The 18719-nt window shown below is 41.3% G+C and overlaps 1 protein-coding gene across 2 annotated transcripts in view; it reads left to right on the top strand.

Moving 5' to 3' along the window:
- BLM (Bloom syndrome RecQ like helicase) overlaps positions 1–18719 on the top strand; it is a 96185-nt gene that overhangs the window by 51963 nt on the left and 25503 nt on the right. For both annotated transcript variants that reach the window (XM_008059517.2, XM_008059516.1), the window contains exons 13-15: positions 6870–6976; positions 9298–9458; positions 15336–15531. In XM_008059517.2, coding sequence (XP_008057708.1) covers positions 6870–6976; positions 9298–9458; positions 15336–15531 — 464 coding nt within the window. The remainder of the gene's footprint in view (positions 1–6869; positions 6977–9297; positions 9459–15335; positions 15532–18719) is intronic.

Genomic DNA, 18719 nt, shown 5'->3' with positions numbered 1-18719 from the left:
TGTAATTCCAGCTACTCGGAAGGCTAAGGTGGAAGGATCGCCGGAGCCCAGCAGGTCGAGGCTGCGGTGGCCAGGAGTGGCCACTGCACTCCAGTCTGGGTGACAGAGTGAGACTCCAACTCAAAAACAAAAAAAGATCTTTTAACTGACAACTCAATTAGGACCTTCAAATTTTTTGGTAAGAATTGGAAACTATCTGACTGCCAAAATAAGATGAATAATTACTTTACTTTTCCTGGGAAAGATATGCTACAAAAAGCTTTACCAAGATTTATCTAATGATTAGCATATATTTTTATTATTCTTTCAACAAGAATCCTGTGCCCTGTAATTCATTGTATTTGGTGGTTTTTGTTTTGTTTTCTTTTTTGAGTCAGGGTCTCACTTTGTTGCCCAGGCTAGAGTACAGTGGCACAATCAAGGCTCACTGCAACCTCAACCTCCTGGACTCAAGTGATCTTTCCACCTCCACTTCCTGAGTAGCTGGGACGGCAGGCATGAGCCACCATGCCCAGCCTGCCTGTATCCAATATATTTGAGTAAGTTGAGGAAATCAAAAGACTGTTTCAGTACACCTTTCCTAATATGGTGTTTTTGATAAAATTTTTTTTTATTTTCTGGTATATTTTTAAATATAGTTTTGCCAAATTATAACTACAGATTAGTTCTTTCCGTTAATGGGAAATGACTACCATATAACCTAATTGACAAGGCCAGGCTTTATCTCCAAATTAGACTTGCTTTCTTTTTTTGGGGGGGGCGGGGATAGGGTCTCACTATGTTACCCAGGCTAGTCTCGAACTCCTGGGCTTAGTTGGTTCTCCCACCTTAGCCTCCTAAGTAGCTGAGACTATAAGTGTATGCTGCTGTGCTAGGTAACTTCATTTTTCTTTTTTTTTCTTTTTTTTTTTTGAGTTGGAGTCTCACTCTGTTGCCCAGACTGGAGTGCAGTGGCCGCTCCCGGCCACCGCAGCCTCGACCTCCTGGGGCGATCCTTCCGCCTCAGCCTTCCAAGTAGCTGGAACTACAGGCACGCGCTACCACGCCCAGCTAATTTTTTGATTTATTGTAGAGATGAGGTCTCGCCAAGTTGCCCAGGCGGGTCTTGAACCCGCGAGCTCAGGCAATCCACTCACCTCAGCCTCCCAAAGGCGTAGGATTACAGGCTGAGCCACCGAGCCTGGCTTAACTTCATTTTTCAATTCGCATAAACTATTTCGTGTCTGTAGTCCCCATGACAACTATCTCAGTTATGAAAGCAAAAAGAGCTGACCTCAGGGTGACACCCTGGACCTGGTGATATTTGCTATTTTAATGGCTACATCCAGTACAACCTTAGTTAGGAAACAGTGGAATTCAACATTTTTTTTTTTTTAAATCTATTGAGATACAGTTCACACATTATAAAATTCATCCACTTAAAGACTACAATTTAGTGGGAGTTTTTTGTATTTTCACAGAATTATGCAACCATCTCCAATATCTAAGTTTAAAACATTCATCATCCCAGTGAGAAACCTGGTACCCATTAGCAATTACTTCCTATTCTCCTCTCCTTTGTTCCTGGCTGCTTTCCCTGAACATAATGTTTTCAAGGGTCATCCAAGTTGTAGCACTGATCAGTACCTTGTTGTATGGGTATTCCACATTTTATTTATCTGTTCATCAATTGACCGGAACTATCTGTAACTAGAGATTTGGTAATTCCAAACATCTTATCTTCCAACTGGCAGAGTAAGACTTGTTAATGTAATAAACTCTAAGTGTCTATTAACTTTTTCATTATAACAGATTGTGTGAATATTGCTTTTAGTTAGTTACCCACAGTCCTTTTGCAGTAGAGATATTTGTCTTGGTTTTAAGATCTATAGAATTATGTTCTAATCTCATGTCATTTTATTATTTTGGTAAAAATAATTTGTTTAACTAAAAAATGGTTCTAAGTTTTTTCTGTTATGTCTACAAATTAAAAACAAAAAACAAAAAAACTCTGGCCACCAGGTGCGGTGGCTCACACCTGTAATCCCAGCACTTTGGGAGGCCAAGGCGGGAGGATTATTTGAGCCCAGTAATTCAAGACCAGTCTGGGCAACATAACAAGACCTCATCTCTACAAAAAAATCAAAACATTAGCTGGGCATGGTGGCATGTGCCTATAGTCCCAGCTACTCAGGAGGCAGGGGAAGGAGTATCACCTGAGCCCAGAAGGTCAAGGCTGCAGTGATCCTTTATCATGCCACAGCACTCTAGCCTGAGTGACAGAGTGAAGTCCCAACTCAAAAAAAAATTTTTTTTGCAGATTATATGCCAGATGTTTTTAATATCAGCTTTGTTGAGACATAATCCACATACCATACAATTCACCTATTTAAGGCATACAATTCAATGTATTTAGTATATTCAGAGTTGTACCAACCATCACCACAGTTTTAGAACATTTCATCACCATCCAAGAACACCCATACCCACTAGCAGCCCAGCTTCCTTTCCCCCATGTGTGCCCCTACCAGCCATCGGCAACCTCTAGTCTACTTTCTAAGTACAGATTTGCCTACCTTGGATATCTCAGTATAAATGCAATTCTCTACTATGTGACCTTTTGTGACACGCTACTTAGCATAATGTTTTCAAGGTTTATTGGCGAATGGCACTCCATTGTGTAGGTGCACCACATTTTTTATCAGTCATTAGTTGACGGATTTGGGGGTTATTTCCATATGAATAACGCTGCTATGAGCATTCATGTGCAAGTTTTTGTGTGGACATATGTTTTCATATTTCTTGGGTATATAGCCAGGAGAGGAATTATTGAATCATATGGTAACTCCTTGTTTAACCTTTTAAGAACTGCCACATTGTTTTCCAAAGTGACTACACCATGCTAAATTCCCGCCAGCAGTGTATGAGCGTTTTAATTCTTCCGTATCCTCACAAGCACTTATTTTTGTCTCTCCTTTTGATCAAAAGCTTTTTTTAAAAATGACTAAAACACTCTCCTGAAATTAAAGTATATTTTTTAATGTGGGGGAAGCAATAAGGCCATTATTGTGCCCAATGTAGTCTTCCTGTCATTAGAGAGACACCTGCAGTGTTCCCAACTTACGCTCAAATAAAGGTTGAGATTTTCTTCGTCTGTATCAGTAGGCAGTTTTCATTCCATAATTTTATCAGGACCTCAGTTTCCTTTCCTGTAGCAGTGATTTAAACAATTAACTGAGGATGATCATAACAGTCCATGTATGCATCAGTCTTTTCTATCTACCACCTTTTTTGCCACAGTCTACTGCACATTCTTCTGCTATTTCAAGCTCTGCCAGAATTCACGAACTCTGAGTGTTTTTTATATATAAATGCTACCATTAATAGAGGTGGTATCAGTGTTGTTTAACGGTAATCTCACATGACTTTTTTGGGTAATGTGTTCTGTGACAATAGTCAGCAATGAAAGAAGCAGCATCATAAAATGATGGTCATCTGCACTCTCTCCAACTTATTCTCAGTATATCACAAATCAAAACACCCCAATAAGGGCCAAAATACTTTATTCCTACATGTTACTCTTCACCCTTAACAGATTAAAACACTTAAAGACATGAAGCCCTACCAAGGGTTTCTAGTGTTTTGATTTAGAAGTCTCACCTGCAGCTGGGCACCGGTGGCTCATGCCTGAAATCCCAGCACTTTGGAAGGCAGAGGCGAGAGGATTTCCTGAGCCCACGGGTTTGAGACCAATCTGGGCAACTTGGTGAGACCTCGTCTCTACAATAAATCAAAAAATTAGCCAGGCATGGTGGCACACGCCTGTGGTTCCAGCTACTTGGAAGACTGAGGCAGAAGGATCACCTGAGCCCAGCAGGTTGAGGCTGCAGTGGCTGTAAGTATGCCACTGTACTCCAGCCTGGGCGAAACAGTGAAACTCTGACTCCAGAAACAGTGAGACTCTGATTCAAAAAAAAAAAAACTTACATGCATTCATGCTATATTAATCTGCTTTGTTTTGTGTCCTGGAGGTTTTTACATCCAGAAATGATGCAGGGGATTAAAATTGAGAATGAGTAAAAAATAGGGTTGGTTTGTTTGCTTGTTTTCAGAAAGCAGAAGGAAAATGGTAAAGGAGAAACCAGCAAGAAGTCTTGACTGTGGGAGCATTCTCAGATCAGTCTTAGAGAAAAGGACAGCCAGCCCTGCCTATCCGTGGGTTCCACATTTGCAGATTCAACCAACTGCAGATCAAAATTACTTGAGGAAAAAAAAGTACAATTGCAGAAAGTTTCAAAAAGCAAAACTTGAATTTGCTGAGCACCAAGCACTGTGCTGAATCCACATGAAAGGTGTATAGGCATATCCTGCTGTCGTCTCCTACCATGAAGCAAAGAAAATGTTACATAGTTGCTGACAGTACAGTATAACAACTATTCACATAGCATTTACATTGTATTAGGGATAATAAATAACCTAGAGATGATGTAAAGCATAAGGGAGGATGTACACAGCTTATATACATCTACTATGCCATTTTTACATCAGGGACTTGTGCATCCTTGGATTTAGGTGTCCAAGGAGATCTGGAACCAGCACCCTGTGTATACTAAGGGATGTCTATACACATGAAGATTAAAGGTCTGGATTCCTCTAAGGTTATCTTTGCTCATGTCCCCTTAGATAGTCTTTGTGAACCTCTAGGGGTGTGAACATCCCAATTTTAGACCACTGATCTAAAAAGATATTAAGATGTGGTTTTGGTTTTTGGTTTGTAGAGACAAGATCTTGCTATGTTGCCCAGGCTGATCTCGAACTCCTGGGCTCATGCAGTCTTCCTGCCTCAGCCTCCCAAAATGCTGGGATTACAGACATGAGCCACCATGCCCAGCCTGAGATGTGGTGTAAAACTCTGCATAGATGGAAGGCTGAGGCAGAAGGATCGCCTGAACCCAGCAGGTTGGGGCTGTGGTAGCTTGATCATGCCACTGCACTGCAGCCTGGACGACAGAGTGATACTCCGACTCGAAAACAAAACAAAACTCCGAAAAGAGGGCTAAGCTGAGGGCAAAGGTTGGGATGCAAGGGAATAAAATCAGGTGCTGTTTAAAACAGTGAGAGGGCTGAAGGAGATTTTATAGAAGAGAACCAGGTGTTTAGGGAGTGATTCTCACTTAAGCAGGAAGCAAAGGTAGCAGAGAAGGAGACGGAGAAATCAGAGACTTATGGGAGGAAACCCCCATGGGAATGTGAAGTTATGAAAGCTAACAGGGTTTTCAGTAAGAATAGCCTACAGTGTGGAAGACGGGAGGTTGGAGAGAAGGAAGTCTGAAAGACCAACCATTACATGTACCAAACGCAGTGCAAAGATTACTGCTACCTATTGTGTGGACCCATCTATCTTCGATTTACTCCAAAAACAGAAAGCCAGTAGTTTTATTACCCATCTTGGTCCCACTGATCACCAGCCCCTGTGTACTGGTAACCTCCCTGCCCCAGATTATTACAGTTTATGGTTTTTGTTTTCTTCTATGCACCGACGCATGGGAGGAGGTCTTTGTGCTCTACCCTTGACTTGTTTTGCAGTGTGATCTCTTCCGCAGAATAGACATAGTTGCAACCTGGAGCAGTGGCTGGGAGGAAGTGTCCCCAGAGGGCAGGCCCTGTTAACAAGTCCTTCACCTTTCTTTAGTGTTAAAAGCTTTGTTTAAAAAAATTTGGGGGGGGGGGTAAAATGTAGTGGCAGAAGTCACAATGGAAGTGATGAGAACTGAAATCGGATGTATGGTTAGTTGGTTGGAGACATAACTAACTTCTGAGAAACTTGCTATTGGTGGGAAGGAGAGATGTGAAGCAGAAGATAGAGTCCAGAGAAGCTTTTCTCGTTTTTGGAATAAGTGGTCCTAGAACATGTTCAGAGATGGGAGGGAAGAATTCACAGAAGAAACTGAAAATACAAGGGGAGATAATGGAGAAAAACAAGCTCCCCAAGGAGATAGAGGGAAGAGATGGTGTGCCAAGAGCAATAGAACGGAGGAGCACATCTGTCTCAGAGTCAGCCACATCCCCTTTGGGGCCCAGAGCAAAAATAAAGTGGCCATGATCTATAGGGCTCTGCAGTCCTGCAACAAGCTCTTTACATGCATGGTCAAAATTCTGGAACATTGATGGCCTAAAAATGTGTATATTTCCTCCGTGGTGGTCTTAATATTTTAAATAATGTTCATCTCTACTTTTAATCAACCTCATCTTAGAGACTGGGCTCCTGGCTTATCTTGTCTTTTCTACATATATTCTCTTCTACAGTCTTAATTTTTTGTCATATAGTTCCATAGATATTCCCTTTTATCACTATTCTTTTCTTTAACCCTTCATCTAACTTCCAGTTCAGTATTCTATTATGTAAACTACCAATAGCAATATTCAGCTTCTGACTCTTTGATAATTAGGTTTGCATTTTAGAAAATTGGTGTTTAATTTTTGAAGATGACTGTCTTAGTTGAGGCTATTATAACAGAATACCATAGACTGGGACTTAACCAACATAAATTTATTTTTCATGGTTCTAGAGACTGTGAAGTCCAAGATCAAGATGCAGGCAAATCCTGTATCTGGTGAGGTCCTTCTTCCTGATTTGCCAGTGGCAGTCTTCTCTTTGTATTCTCACATATGGAGCAAGGGGGAGCCAGCAAAGTCTCTACTTATAAGAGGACTAAGCTCATTCATGACTCCTATCCCTCATGACCTATCTAACTACCTCCCAGGGACCCCAACTCCTAATACTATCACATTAGGGGTTAGGATTTTAGGGGGATACGTTTATTCCATAACAGTGGCTAAAGCTATATTTTCTCATAATAATTAAATTTCATGTTTGGGACTTCTTCTAGGTTTAGCATGAGCTTTAACCGGCATAATCTGAAATATTACGTATTACCGAAAAAGCCTAAAAAGGTGGCATTTGATTGCTTAGAATGGATCAGAAAGCATCACCCATGTAAGTACAGTCATGTGATGAATTATTTCTAGAAGCAATAGAAAAATGTCTTTTTAGTACCACAATAGGATATATAAAATTGCATATTAAACATTTCTTTTTGCATTATAATAGCACTAACTTGCTATTTATAGAGCAGAATTTTGCAACTTTCAATTCTGGAAATTATAAAATCTCATTTGGTTTAATAACAATAAATCCTAACAGGAAATATACTAAATACTGTCTCCTACACACCTACATTATACTTCTTGGTTTCAGTGTCTTTCCTCTATCTTCTATCCAGTGTATGAATTATACAGCTTTTTGTTTTAGTGCCTTCTCCCAAGTGTGTCTGCCTTTGAGTTATATCAACTAAACTGAGATTCTGAAATTCCTAACAGTTTTCCATATAACCCCTCTCCACTTTTCTATGCAGAATTTTTTTCATAAACATTTCTACTTTATTTTTTAGAAATGAATATACATGTTTGTTTGAGAAATCAAACAATACAGAGTTCTAACAAGAAAAGGTCAGCAATCTTCCTACTCAGACCCTCCTCCCTCAGGCAGCTAATTTAAATAGCTTAGGGTTAGTGAATCTGTCTATATCTTTGGCTCTCTGCCACATAGAGATGACTTTTTCTTTAACGTATTATCTTTAATTTTATTTTTTAAATAACATGTAAAAATAATATATGTGCTCATTAAAGAAATTTTAGAGAACAACAAAAAGGAGAAACAGGTCAGGCTCGGTAGCTCAGCCTGTAATCCCAGAGCTTTGGGAGGCCGAGGTGAGTGGATTGCCTGAGCCCGCAGGTTCAAGACCCGCCTGGGCAACTTGGCGAGACCTCATCTCTACAATAAATCAAAAAATTAGCCGGGCATGGTAGCGCACGCCTGTAGTTCCAGCTACTTGGAAAGCTGAGGTGGAAGGATCGCCGGAGCCCAGCAGGCGAGGCTGCGGTGGCCAGGAGCGGCCACTGCCCTCCAGTCTGGGCGACACAGTGAGACTCCAACTCAAAAAAAAAAAAAAAGAAAAGGAGAAACAGAAGACAGATATCAATTACTCTAAGAGCAAAGTCAGTTATCATTTTTATTAACTTCTAGTATTTTATATGCATTTTTCTTCCCATTAGCATCCACTATATACAGTGTTTTTACCTTTAACCTGCTTTAAATCTTGAGCATTTTCTCATGTCTTTTAAAGACTTAGAAAACACTGTAGAGCTGGGTATAGTGACTCATGCCTGTAATCTCAGCACTTTGGGAGGCTGAGACATGAGGATCACTTGAGGCAAGTAGTTCAAGACCAGCCTAGGCAATATAACGAGACCTCATCTTTACAAAAAAAAAATCAAAAGAATTAGCTTGGCTTGGTGTTGTGTGCCCGTAGTCCCAGCTACTTGGGAGCTTGAGGCAGGAGGATCACTTGAGCCAGGAGTTTGAGACTATGGTGAGCCGTGATTGTTCCACTGCACTCCAGCCTGGGTGACAGAGTGAGACCTTGTCTCAAACAAACAAACAAACAAACAAAAGCACTTTGACAGTTACAGTATACTTTATTACATAATTCCCTTTCTTAATTAAATTATTTCCCTAATGTTGCCCACTAAAATTTTTGTAATTTTAAGACTTTGAAACAAAACTGTTTGTTTAAATCCTTATACTGCTTTATTTCCTAGATTAGTTTTCTACAAGGAAATCAAAGGTATTTCTAAGGCTCTTGATACGTATTGCCATATGCTTTTTTTTTTCTTTCATCGAAGTCTCATTCTGTCGTCCAAGCTGGAGTGTAGTGGCATGATCGCAACTCACCATAGCTTCCTGGGTTCAGGTGATCCTTCTGCCTCAGACTCCTGAACAGCTGGGACTACAGTCATGCGCCACCAAGCTTTTTTTAAAAAAATTTTTGTAGAGATGAGGTTTCGCTATGTTTCCAAGGCTGATCTCGAACTCATAGGCTCAAACAGTTCTTCTACCTCAGTGTCCCAAAGTGCTGGGATTATAGGTATGAGCCACCATGCCCCCAGCCTGTCATATGCTTTTGACACAATTTATGTAAGGGTGACTGCTCGTGATATAGCCAGTGTAAAATAGAGCCCAGAGTTTGTCCAGGTCCACCTCATGAACCATTAGCAGGGGCAGGATTCAAAGCCAGGTCTCATCTCCAATTGTATGTGAATTCCTTGCCTGCGTTATTCTGCCTGTGCGATCCTCCAATACTATAAGAGCACTATGGAGGTCTACTTATAGTTCCTATATTTCTAAAAACGTAATGTAAGTTGTGTTGTTATTTATATTAAAAGTCCTTTCTTAATACTATTTTGGTTTCTTGGCAGATGACTCAGGAATTATTTACTGCCTGTCCAGGAGAGAATGTGACACAATGGCTGACACCTTACAGAAAGGCAGTCTCGCTGCTCTTGCCTATCACGCAGGCCTCACTGATTCTGCCAGAGATGAAGTGCAGCACAAGTGGATTAATCAGGATGGCTGTCAGGTAACATTTTTTAAGATAAACAAATAATAGAAATAATCTTTTAAAACATATAAGCAAACACGCATATGTAAGATCCAAATTATTTTTCATTTACAAGTAGAAAACATCAAAACAAGATGGAAATTTAAAAACAGATTTTTATTGAGACTTTAATTTTTTTTCCTAGTGATAGGATCTCACTCTGCTGCCTAGGCTAGACTGCAGTGATGCAATCATATCTCACTGCAGTCTTAAACACCTAAGCTTAAGCAGTCCTGCCTCTGCCTCCTGAGTAGCTGGAATTACAAGTGTGCGCCACCATGCCCAGCTATTTTTTTTTGGTAGAGATGGAATCTTGCTTTGTTACCCAGACTGGTCTCAAACTCCTAGCTTCAAGTGGTCCCCCCAACATAGCCTCCCAAAGTGCTGGGATTACAGACAGGAGCCACTGCAGCCAGCCTCTTGAGACTTAACAAAATTGCTTTTTCTTTCTTAAATCAAAAAAAGACCTGGGCATGGTGGCTCATGCCTGTAACCTCAGGACTTAGGAAGGCCAAGGTAAGAGGATTGCCCGAGCCTAGGAGGTCAAGACTACAGTCCACTGCACTCCAGTTTGGGCAACAGAGTTCCAACTCAAAAAAAAATTTTTTTTATTGAGAAATAATTCACATACCATAAAATTCACCCTTTCAAAGTATACAGGTTAGTGGTTTGGGTATATTTGTGAACTGCAGCTATTACCACTATCTAATTCCAAAACATTTCATCACCCCAGATAGAAACCTCATCACTGGCCAGGTGCAGTGGCTCATGCCTATAATCCCAGCACTTTGGGAGGCCGAGGCAAGAGGATTACCTAAGTCCAGGGATTTGAGAACAGCCTGGGCAACTTGGTGAGACCTCGTCTCTACAATAAGTAAAAAAAAAAATTTAGCTAGCTGTGGTGGTGCATGCCTGTTGTTCCAGCTACTTGGAAGGCTGAGGTGGAAGGATACCCTGAACCCAGCAGGTTGAGGCTGCAGTGTGTCACTGCACTGCAGCTTTGGAGATGGAATGAGACTCTGACTAAAAAAAGAAAAGCACATCACTTCCCCCACCCCACCCCCCATTCCTGGCAACCACTAATTGACTAACCACTACTAATCTGTCTATATACCTTTTTCTATTCTGTACATTTCACATAAGTGGAACTATTGTATGTGGTCTTTTGTGACTGTTTTCATTTACTCAGCATATTTTTTTTCAAGGTTTACCTATATTTTAGCATATAGCAATACTTCATACCTTTTTGTGGCCAAATAATATCCCATTATATGGATATACCACAGTCTGTTTATCTGCTCATCAGCTGGGTAGACATTTGGGTTATTCCACTTTTTGGCTACTGAGAATAATGATTGTGTGAATATTTATGTGCAAGTTTTTGTGTGAGCATATGTTTTAAGTTCTCTTGGGTAGATACCTAGGAGTGGAATTGCTGGGTCAAATGGTAACTCTCTGTTTAACTTTTTGAGGAACTGCCAAACTGTTTCCCAAAGTGTCTACTACATAGTTTTACAATCCCACCAACAATGTGTGAGGTTCCAGTTCTCCACCTCCAACTTAAAAAAAAAAAAAAAGAGGCTGGGCACAGTGGCTCAAGCCTGTAATCCCAGCACTTTGGGAAGCGGAGATGAGGGAATTACCTGAGTCCTGGGATTCAAGACCAGCCTAGGCAACTTGGTGAGACTTCATCTCCACAATTAATTTTTTAAAAATTAGCCGAATGTGGTGGCGTGTTCCTGTAGTTTCAGCCACTTAGAAGACTGAGACAGTATTGTGAGCCCAGCAGGTTGAGGTTGCGGTAGTTGTGAGCATGTTAGTGCATTCCAGCCTGGGTGACAGTGAAACTCCAACCCCCTCAAAAAAAAAAAAAAATTAGTCTCAAATAGCCTAGGCTATAAACAGATGACTGGAAAGGAGGAAATACTCACAAATGACTGGATATAAATTTTTTTTAAGTTCAAACTTACTAATCAGAACTTCAAATTTAATCAGGACTTTAAATTTTTTTTACCTTGAATTAGCAAACTTTAATTTTTGGTAGCAGTGCTGTAAGAGGCACTTTCACGCAATGCTCATGAGAGCCTTTCTGTAAAACAGTGTATCAGAGTATATCAGGAGCCCCAGATCTGAAATATGGACATGGAATTTATATCAGTGTTATTTTAATAATAAATAACCTAATATTTTGTACTAAATAGCCAAAATGTAGATAGTTTAAATGTCCCAAGAGAAAGATTGAGTACATTGTGGTGCATTCCAGCATTATATCCTGGGCAATATAGCAAGACTCTGTCTCTACAAAAAAAAGTAAAAATTAGCCAAGCATGGTGACACATGCCTGTAGTCCCAGCTACTCAGAAGGATGAGTTGGGAGGATCACTGGAGCTCAAGAGTTCAAGGCTGCAGTGAGCTATGATTATGCCACTGCACTCAAGCAAGGTGACAGAGCAAGACTCTGTCTCTAAAAAAAGAATAAAAATGATTTCTAAAGATTTTTTTTTTTTTGAGTGAGTGTCTCACTCTGTTGCCCAGGGTAGAGTGCAGTTGCTCACTCACGGCCACCCCAGCATCGACCTGCTGGACTCAGGTGATCCTTCTACCTCAGCCTTCCAAGTAGCCGCTACAGGCGCACACTACTATGCCTGACTAATTTTTTGATTTATTGTAGAGACAATGTCTCACCAAGTTGCCCAGGCTGGTCTCGAACCCCTGGGCTCAGGCAATCCTCTTGCCTCTGCCTCCCTAAGTGCTGGGATTACAGGTTTGAGCCACTGTACCTGGCAGTTTATGAAGAATTTTTTAATGTGTGATATTCAAATGCTACTGATGGGGAAAAAGTAAGAATAGAATTTATTTTTAAAGTGCATGTTCTCAGTCATATAAAAAGAAAATTTAGGCCAGGCTCAGTGGCTCAGCCTGTAATCCCACACTTTGGGAGGCCAAGGTGAGTGAATTGCCTGAGCCTGTGGGTTTGAGACCCGCCTGGGCAACTTGGCGAGACCTCATCTCTACAATAAATAAAATTTGTAAAAAATCAGCTGGGCATGGTAGCACATGCCTGTAATTCCGGCTACTCGGAAGGCTGAGGCGGAGGGATCGCCGGAGCCCAGCAGGTCGAGGCTGCAGTGGCCAGGAGCAGCCACTGTACTCCAGTCTGGGTGACAGAGTGAGACTCCAACTCAAAAAAAAAAAAAAGAAAGAAAGAAAGAAAATTTAATTTAAAAAAGGACAATAAAAAATAAAGCCTGGAAGAAAGTAGTCTAGAATTTAAAAGTGATTACTCCTAACCATTTCATTAAAAGTGATTTTTTTTTCAGATTTTTTCTTTATTTATTTATTTTTATTTATTTTTTTTTGGAGTTGGAGTCTCACTCTGTCACCCAGACTGGAGGCAGTGGCCGCTGCCGGCCACCGCACCCTCGACCTGCTGGGCTCCGGAGATCCTACCGCCTCAGCCTTCCACGTAGCCGGAACTACAGGCGCACACTACCACGTCCGACTAATTTTTTTTTTTTTTTTTTTTTTATTGTAGAAATGAGGTCTCGCCGTGCCCAGGCGGGTCTCTAACCCACGGGCTCAGGCAGTCCACTCACCTCAGCCTCCCAAAGGCGCGGGATTACAGGCTGAGCCACCAAGCCTGGCTTATTTATTTATTCTTTTTTGAGAAAGCAGGATTCATTGACAGGACAGAGAAGCTCCCACAGTGGGAGGGAACCCAAAGGAGTTGCAGTCAAGGAATATTGTTAGCCTATACCAACTTGACAGACTTGATTTTGTTAGATTCATGAGACAGAATAAAACTTGGTTGTTGTTCTTCACTAAAAATGATTGTAACCTGAAGTTTTAAAAACAGAAACAAAGCCGGGCTCGGTGGCTCAGCCTGTAATCCCACGCCTTGGGAGGCCGAGGTGAGTGGATTGCCTGAGCCCGCAGGTTCGAGACCCGCCAGGGCAACTTGGCGAGACCTCATCTCTACAGTAAATCAAAAACTAGCCCGGCGTGGTAGCGCGCGCCTATAGTGCCAGCTACTCAGAAGGCTGAGGCGGAAGGATCACCGGAGCCCAGCAGGTTGAGGCTGCGGTGGCCGGGAGCGGCCACTGCACTCCAGTCTGGGAGACAGAGACTCCAACTCAAAAAAAAAAACAAAAAAAACAAATAAAAACAGAAACAAAGAAGGAAGTTAAAAAGTAAAGCCACTTTTCCCAGTTACAAGAAATGAGAGCTTTCGGAAAAAGTTGGCATCTTCATGGCCTCAGTCAGAGTCTGCAGCCACTGCCTCACAGCCAGGTGCCCACCCCAACACTGGGACATGCACCTGAGCTTCTTGGAAGCCTGCAGGCCACGCCTTTGGACCTGTGGGCTGGCATGTCTTTGCTGTGCAGCCTCTCTGCCTGCTCTCCATCACTAGAGGCCCCAGTAGACTTTCTCCTTCCAAGGAGATTTGCTTTTGATCAGAGTGCCATAAATTTAGATGGATGACTAACCTAGAGTGCAGGCCGCTGCCATTCCCAGTGTTGATAAATGTGTCCCGTTGCTGTCCACACACTCCATAGCTTGCAGTTTCTTTCTCCGGTACTCACAGTTACTGAAATCATGTCATTAGTCTCAGTCTGGCTGCCAGATATTTCATTTGCTTTTGAAATACTGTTCTTGCAGTAGCAATTCACTTTTTAAAATGCTAAAAAATCTTCAGCTTTATTTGTATAATGTAATTTTGCCTGGAGATGTAACATTTTGGTCTGGGTTAAGGAGGTCCTAAATTTGCAATTGAAATGGGTATTCTTGAAAACTGATTTATCAAGCGCCTGAACGTTAACAATCACCTGTTTCCACAAAGTAATTTGTATGGGCCAAGAGCCACAGCCCTTTGTTTGTTTGTTTGTTTGTTTGTTTGTTTGTTTGTTTGTTTGTTTTAGTACAAGTACCTCTCAGACTTACCCACATGAGTTTCAATTACAATTTCACAAAAGACCAGACAGTGATTCATGCCTGTGGGAGCACTTTGGGAGGCTGAGGTAAGAGGATTACCTGAGCCCAGGAGTTTGAGACCAGTCTGGGCAACATGGCGAGACCTTGTCCCTACAATAAATCAAAATATTAGCCAGACTCGGTAGTGCTCATCTGTAGTCCCAGCTACTTGGAAGGCTGGGGTGGAATGATTGCCTGAGCCCAGCAGGTCAAGGCCGCGGTAGCTGTAATCTTACCACTGCACTCCAGCCTGGGCAGCAGAGTAAAACTCCAATTGAAAAATAAATAAATAAATAAAATTTTACAAGCTTAGACTTTTAATCAGCTGATGAAACAAAGGAGTTTCTGTGTGATCAGCTGGTACCACTAGGAAAACTGATGGTAAACAGTGGAGCAGGTAAGAATGCCATTGTTCCTGAATCATCGTAGGAGCCACCAGCAATGACCTCTGAGAGCCCGAGTCCTGGGAACACCCCAGAGCTCCTGAGCAACGCGTTACTTATGATCATTGACCTGAATATCATGGCTTTGTGAGCAACTCGCCACACCTCAATATCAACAACTTGGAGAACAGACAGTGGCAATACTTCATAGACTGACTGCCGTTGATTCCAGCCCCTTTATGTGATAATGCCGAATCACACAAGGAAGTGCCTGCCGCACTGAGCTTCTCTTTACCGTCTTAGGTCTTAAGAGAGTTGTAAGTTATAATATGAAAGTCTCATATAAGTTATGCTACGTAATGGGACCATGCTAAGATAATTAGGTTGTTATGTAGAGTACGTTTTAAAGTAAAATAAAGGATAGAGCTTTTAAAAGCATCTGTTATTAAAATATTCCTTTAAGTGTATTATGGGTCTAATAAGCTTTTGCTTTTTACATTAGGTTATCTGCGCGACAATTGCATTTGGAATGGGGATTGACAAGCCTGACGTGCGATTTGTGATTCATGCATCTCTCCCTAAATCTGTGGAGGGTTACTACCAGGAATCTGGCAGAGCTGGGAGAGATGGGGAACTATCTCACTGCCTGCTTTTCTATACCTATCATGACGCGACCAGACTGAAAAGACTTATAATGAGTAAGCTGAGTGCCATTGTAGAGACATTCTGTCATCTTCAGTCTCATGATAGTAATCTACTCCTGCTATTGTGGGACTTTTGGTCCCATCTTCCATAAATATAGATTGGAAATTTTATTTTAGTTCATTTTTATTATAAAAGTGCTATGTGCTTGTGTAACTCAAGTGATACAGACAAGTACAAGGCAGAAATTTACAAACCATACCTTGTAGTTTTGCCCCAAGAAATAACTCCAGTTTTTAGTTTACTTTGTATTCTTTCAGAGGCAATTTCCACATGTACTGTTGCACATAACACATATTTCAAACATGTAGAAAGATAAAAAGGAGAGAGTAATTAACTCTTACATGCCACCATCCAGGTTAAGGTATAAAACACAATCAGAGGCCAGGCTCAGTGACTCAGCCTGTAATCCCAGCACTTTGAGAGGCCAAGGCAAGTGGATTGCCTGAGCCCACGGGTTCAAGACCAGCCCGGGCAAGTTGGCAAGACCTCATCTCTACAATAAATAAAAAATTAGCCGGGCATGGTATCGTGTGCCTTCCGGCTACTTGGAAGGCTGAGGCAGAAGGATCGCCGGAGCCCAACAGGTCAACGCTGGGGTGGCTGTGAGTGTGCCACTGCACTGTAGCCTGGGGAATAGAGTGAGACTCAAACTCAAAAAAAATTGGCTGGGCATGGTGGTGCATACCTGTAGTTCCAGCTACTTGGAAGTCTGAGGCAGAAAGATGCCTGAGCCCTGCAAATCAAGACTGCAGTGGCCGTGAGCTTGCCACTGCACTCTAGTCTAGGCAGTTGAGTGAGACTCCGACTCAAAAAATAAAAATATAATGTAAATGAGATTATATGTTACATTTTTACTTTTTGTTTTTTCCACTATATAGTTCTTACTGAAACAAAACAGCATGCCTTTTTATATATATAGTGACCTGATAATTTTCTTAGCACTAAGATGTAATTATTAATTCAATTAATACACATAGCTTGACTTCGTGGTTATCCCATGTTTATTAATCCAGTCAACTCTTGGTAGGTCTTGTTCGTTTTTTTTCGCTGTTATCAGTATTGGCATCCTTGTACAAATATCTTTGGGCATTTATACAATTATATAGAATAAATTTCTAGAAAGACTTGCTGGGTGAAAGCAAATACACATTTTAGAGTTTTATTCCACTTTTTGCTCATTTTTCTACTGGGTTGTGATAGTTAGATATATTTCCTAAATAAATTTATCTGTTTTGAGACCACTTTTGAATTAACTCTGGTAGAGGTACCAAACATGGGAAATGGCACTTACCTTGCACCATACCAAACATGTATATATCGTCTCATTTTTGCTCAGAGCAACTAACTTTTGAGATAGAGTTGATCCCATGAGAAAAGCAAGCTTCAGAAAGGTTTTTTATCTTGTTCCCAGGATCACTGATAATAGCAGCAACAGCAGCAGGAGCAGTAATAGTAGTACAGTAACAGTAGTTATTATAGGTCATATTTCTCCAGCACTTACTGTATGCTGTCCTAAATGCTATCCTAAATGCTTTACATATATCACCAACTCACTTAACTTCACAACAGTCCTAAAAGGTAAGACTATTACTTGCCTCATTTCACAGAGAAGGAAAATGAGCTCCAGAACTAGTAAGTGATAGAGCCCTGATGCAACCCAAGTTCATTTGACTCCAGAGTCCATGTTCCTTGCTCTATACCCAAGTGACTCTCAGTGAAAAAAATGAAACGTTTACACTTGGTTTGCCTATTTGTGTTTTCAAAGTCTATATTAAGTTAGATCCAAACAATTTAGTAAGTATTTAAGTTCTAATAACTTAGCAACTATTTGGAAAAAACGATACCCATGAACTAGAAAAAAATAATGTTTTTACATTATTATTAAGTAACCACAGTTCCTTACTAAAAAAAAAAAGTATGCACCTGCTGTTCTCAATCCTTGGCATCAGTTTGGACACTGCCACCTCATTTCTTGTTGCAGTTTTATTTTCTTGAGATACTTCTTTTCATCATTCAAAACTCCAGCCTCATAAAAGGAGGATATTACATAATGTAGCACATCTGAAGTTAAACCATGAACTACCTCAAACTAATAGTTTGTGTGATGTTCAACAGATGTCGGTGTTGCTGCATTTCTCTTGAATTTAAAATATCCTAGCCAGCCGGGCTCGGTGGCTCAGCCTGTAATCCCGCGACTTTGGGAGGCTGAGGCGAGTGGATTGTCTGAGCCCGCGGGTTCAAGACCCGCATGGACAGCGAGACCTCATCTCTACAATAAATCAAAAAATCAACCGGGCGTGGTAGCGCATGCCTGTAATTCCGGCTACGTGGAAGGCTGAGGCAGAAGGATCGCTGGAGCCCAGCAGGTCGAGGCTGCGGTGGCCAGGAGCAGCCACTGCACTCCGGTCTGGGCGACAGAGTGAGACTCCAACTCAAAAAATATATATATATCCTAGCCAGGCTTGGTGGCTCAGCCTGTAATCCCAGCACTTTGGGAGGCCAAGGCAATTGAATTACCTGAGACCACGGGTTTGAGACCCACCTGACCAACTTGGCGAGACCTCATCTCTACAATACATCAAAAATCAGCTGGGCAGTAGCACGCACCTGTAGTTCCAGCTACTTGGAAGGCTGAGGCGGAAGGGTCGCTGGAGCCCAGCAGGTCAAGGCTGCAATGGCCGCGAGCCTGCCACTGCACTCCAGTCTGGGCAACAGAGTGAGACTCCAACTCTAAAAAAAATCTTGCCTCTCTGATTTCATGACAGCACCCCAGGACTTGTTGGCACAGTTTTGCAACCATTGGCGTAACTGCTTTGACCTTACATGCTCAGAGAAGGCACAGCCCGCTGCTATAGTCCCTTGCTCTGCCTCCTTGGGATGTCCAGTCCAGTACATGCTTGTCTGATAAATACAGTAAAAATAGGTGAAGCCCTCATCAATGGAGACAATGAAGATTTGAAAAAAAATTTTATTTTGAAAAAAATCTAGCATTTATTTCTATTAAGCTAAGATCTTGAGAGATGAATTTAAATACCCTGTTAATTATAACATAGAATAATGTTATATTGACATAATGCTGTTACTAGTAATTTGCTTATTCCAATTTATAAGAATCTTCTAAATATTTCTATGTTATTCTTTATGTTTCTATTCCATTATGTTATACTCTTTATTTCTTATA

This window comes from Carlito syrichta, unplaced genomic scaffold (assembly GCF_000164805.1).
Source record: "Carlito syrichta isolate Samal-C Ts95f unplaced genomic scaffold, Tarsius_syrichta-2.0.1 Scaffold304234, whole genome shotgun sequence".
NCBI lineage: Eukaryota > Metazoa > Chordata > Mammalia > Primates > Tarsiidae > Carlito > Carlito syrichta.
The sequence above is the reverse complement of the archived record's forward strand: the minus strand, read 5'-3'. Positions and strand labels throughout refer to the sequence as shown.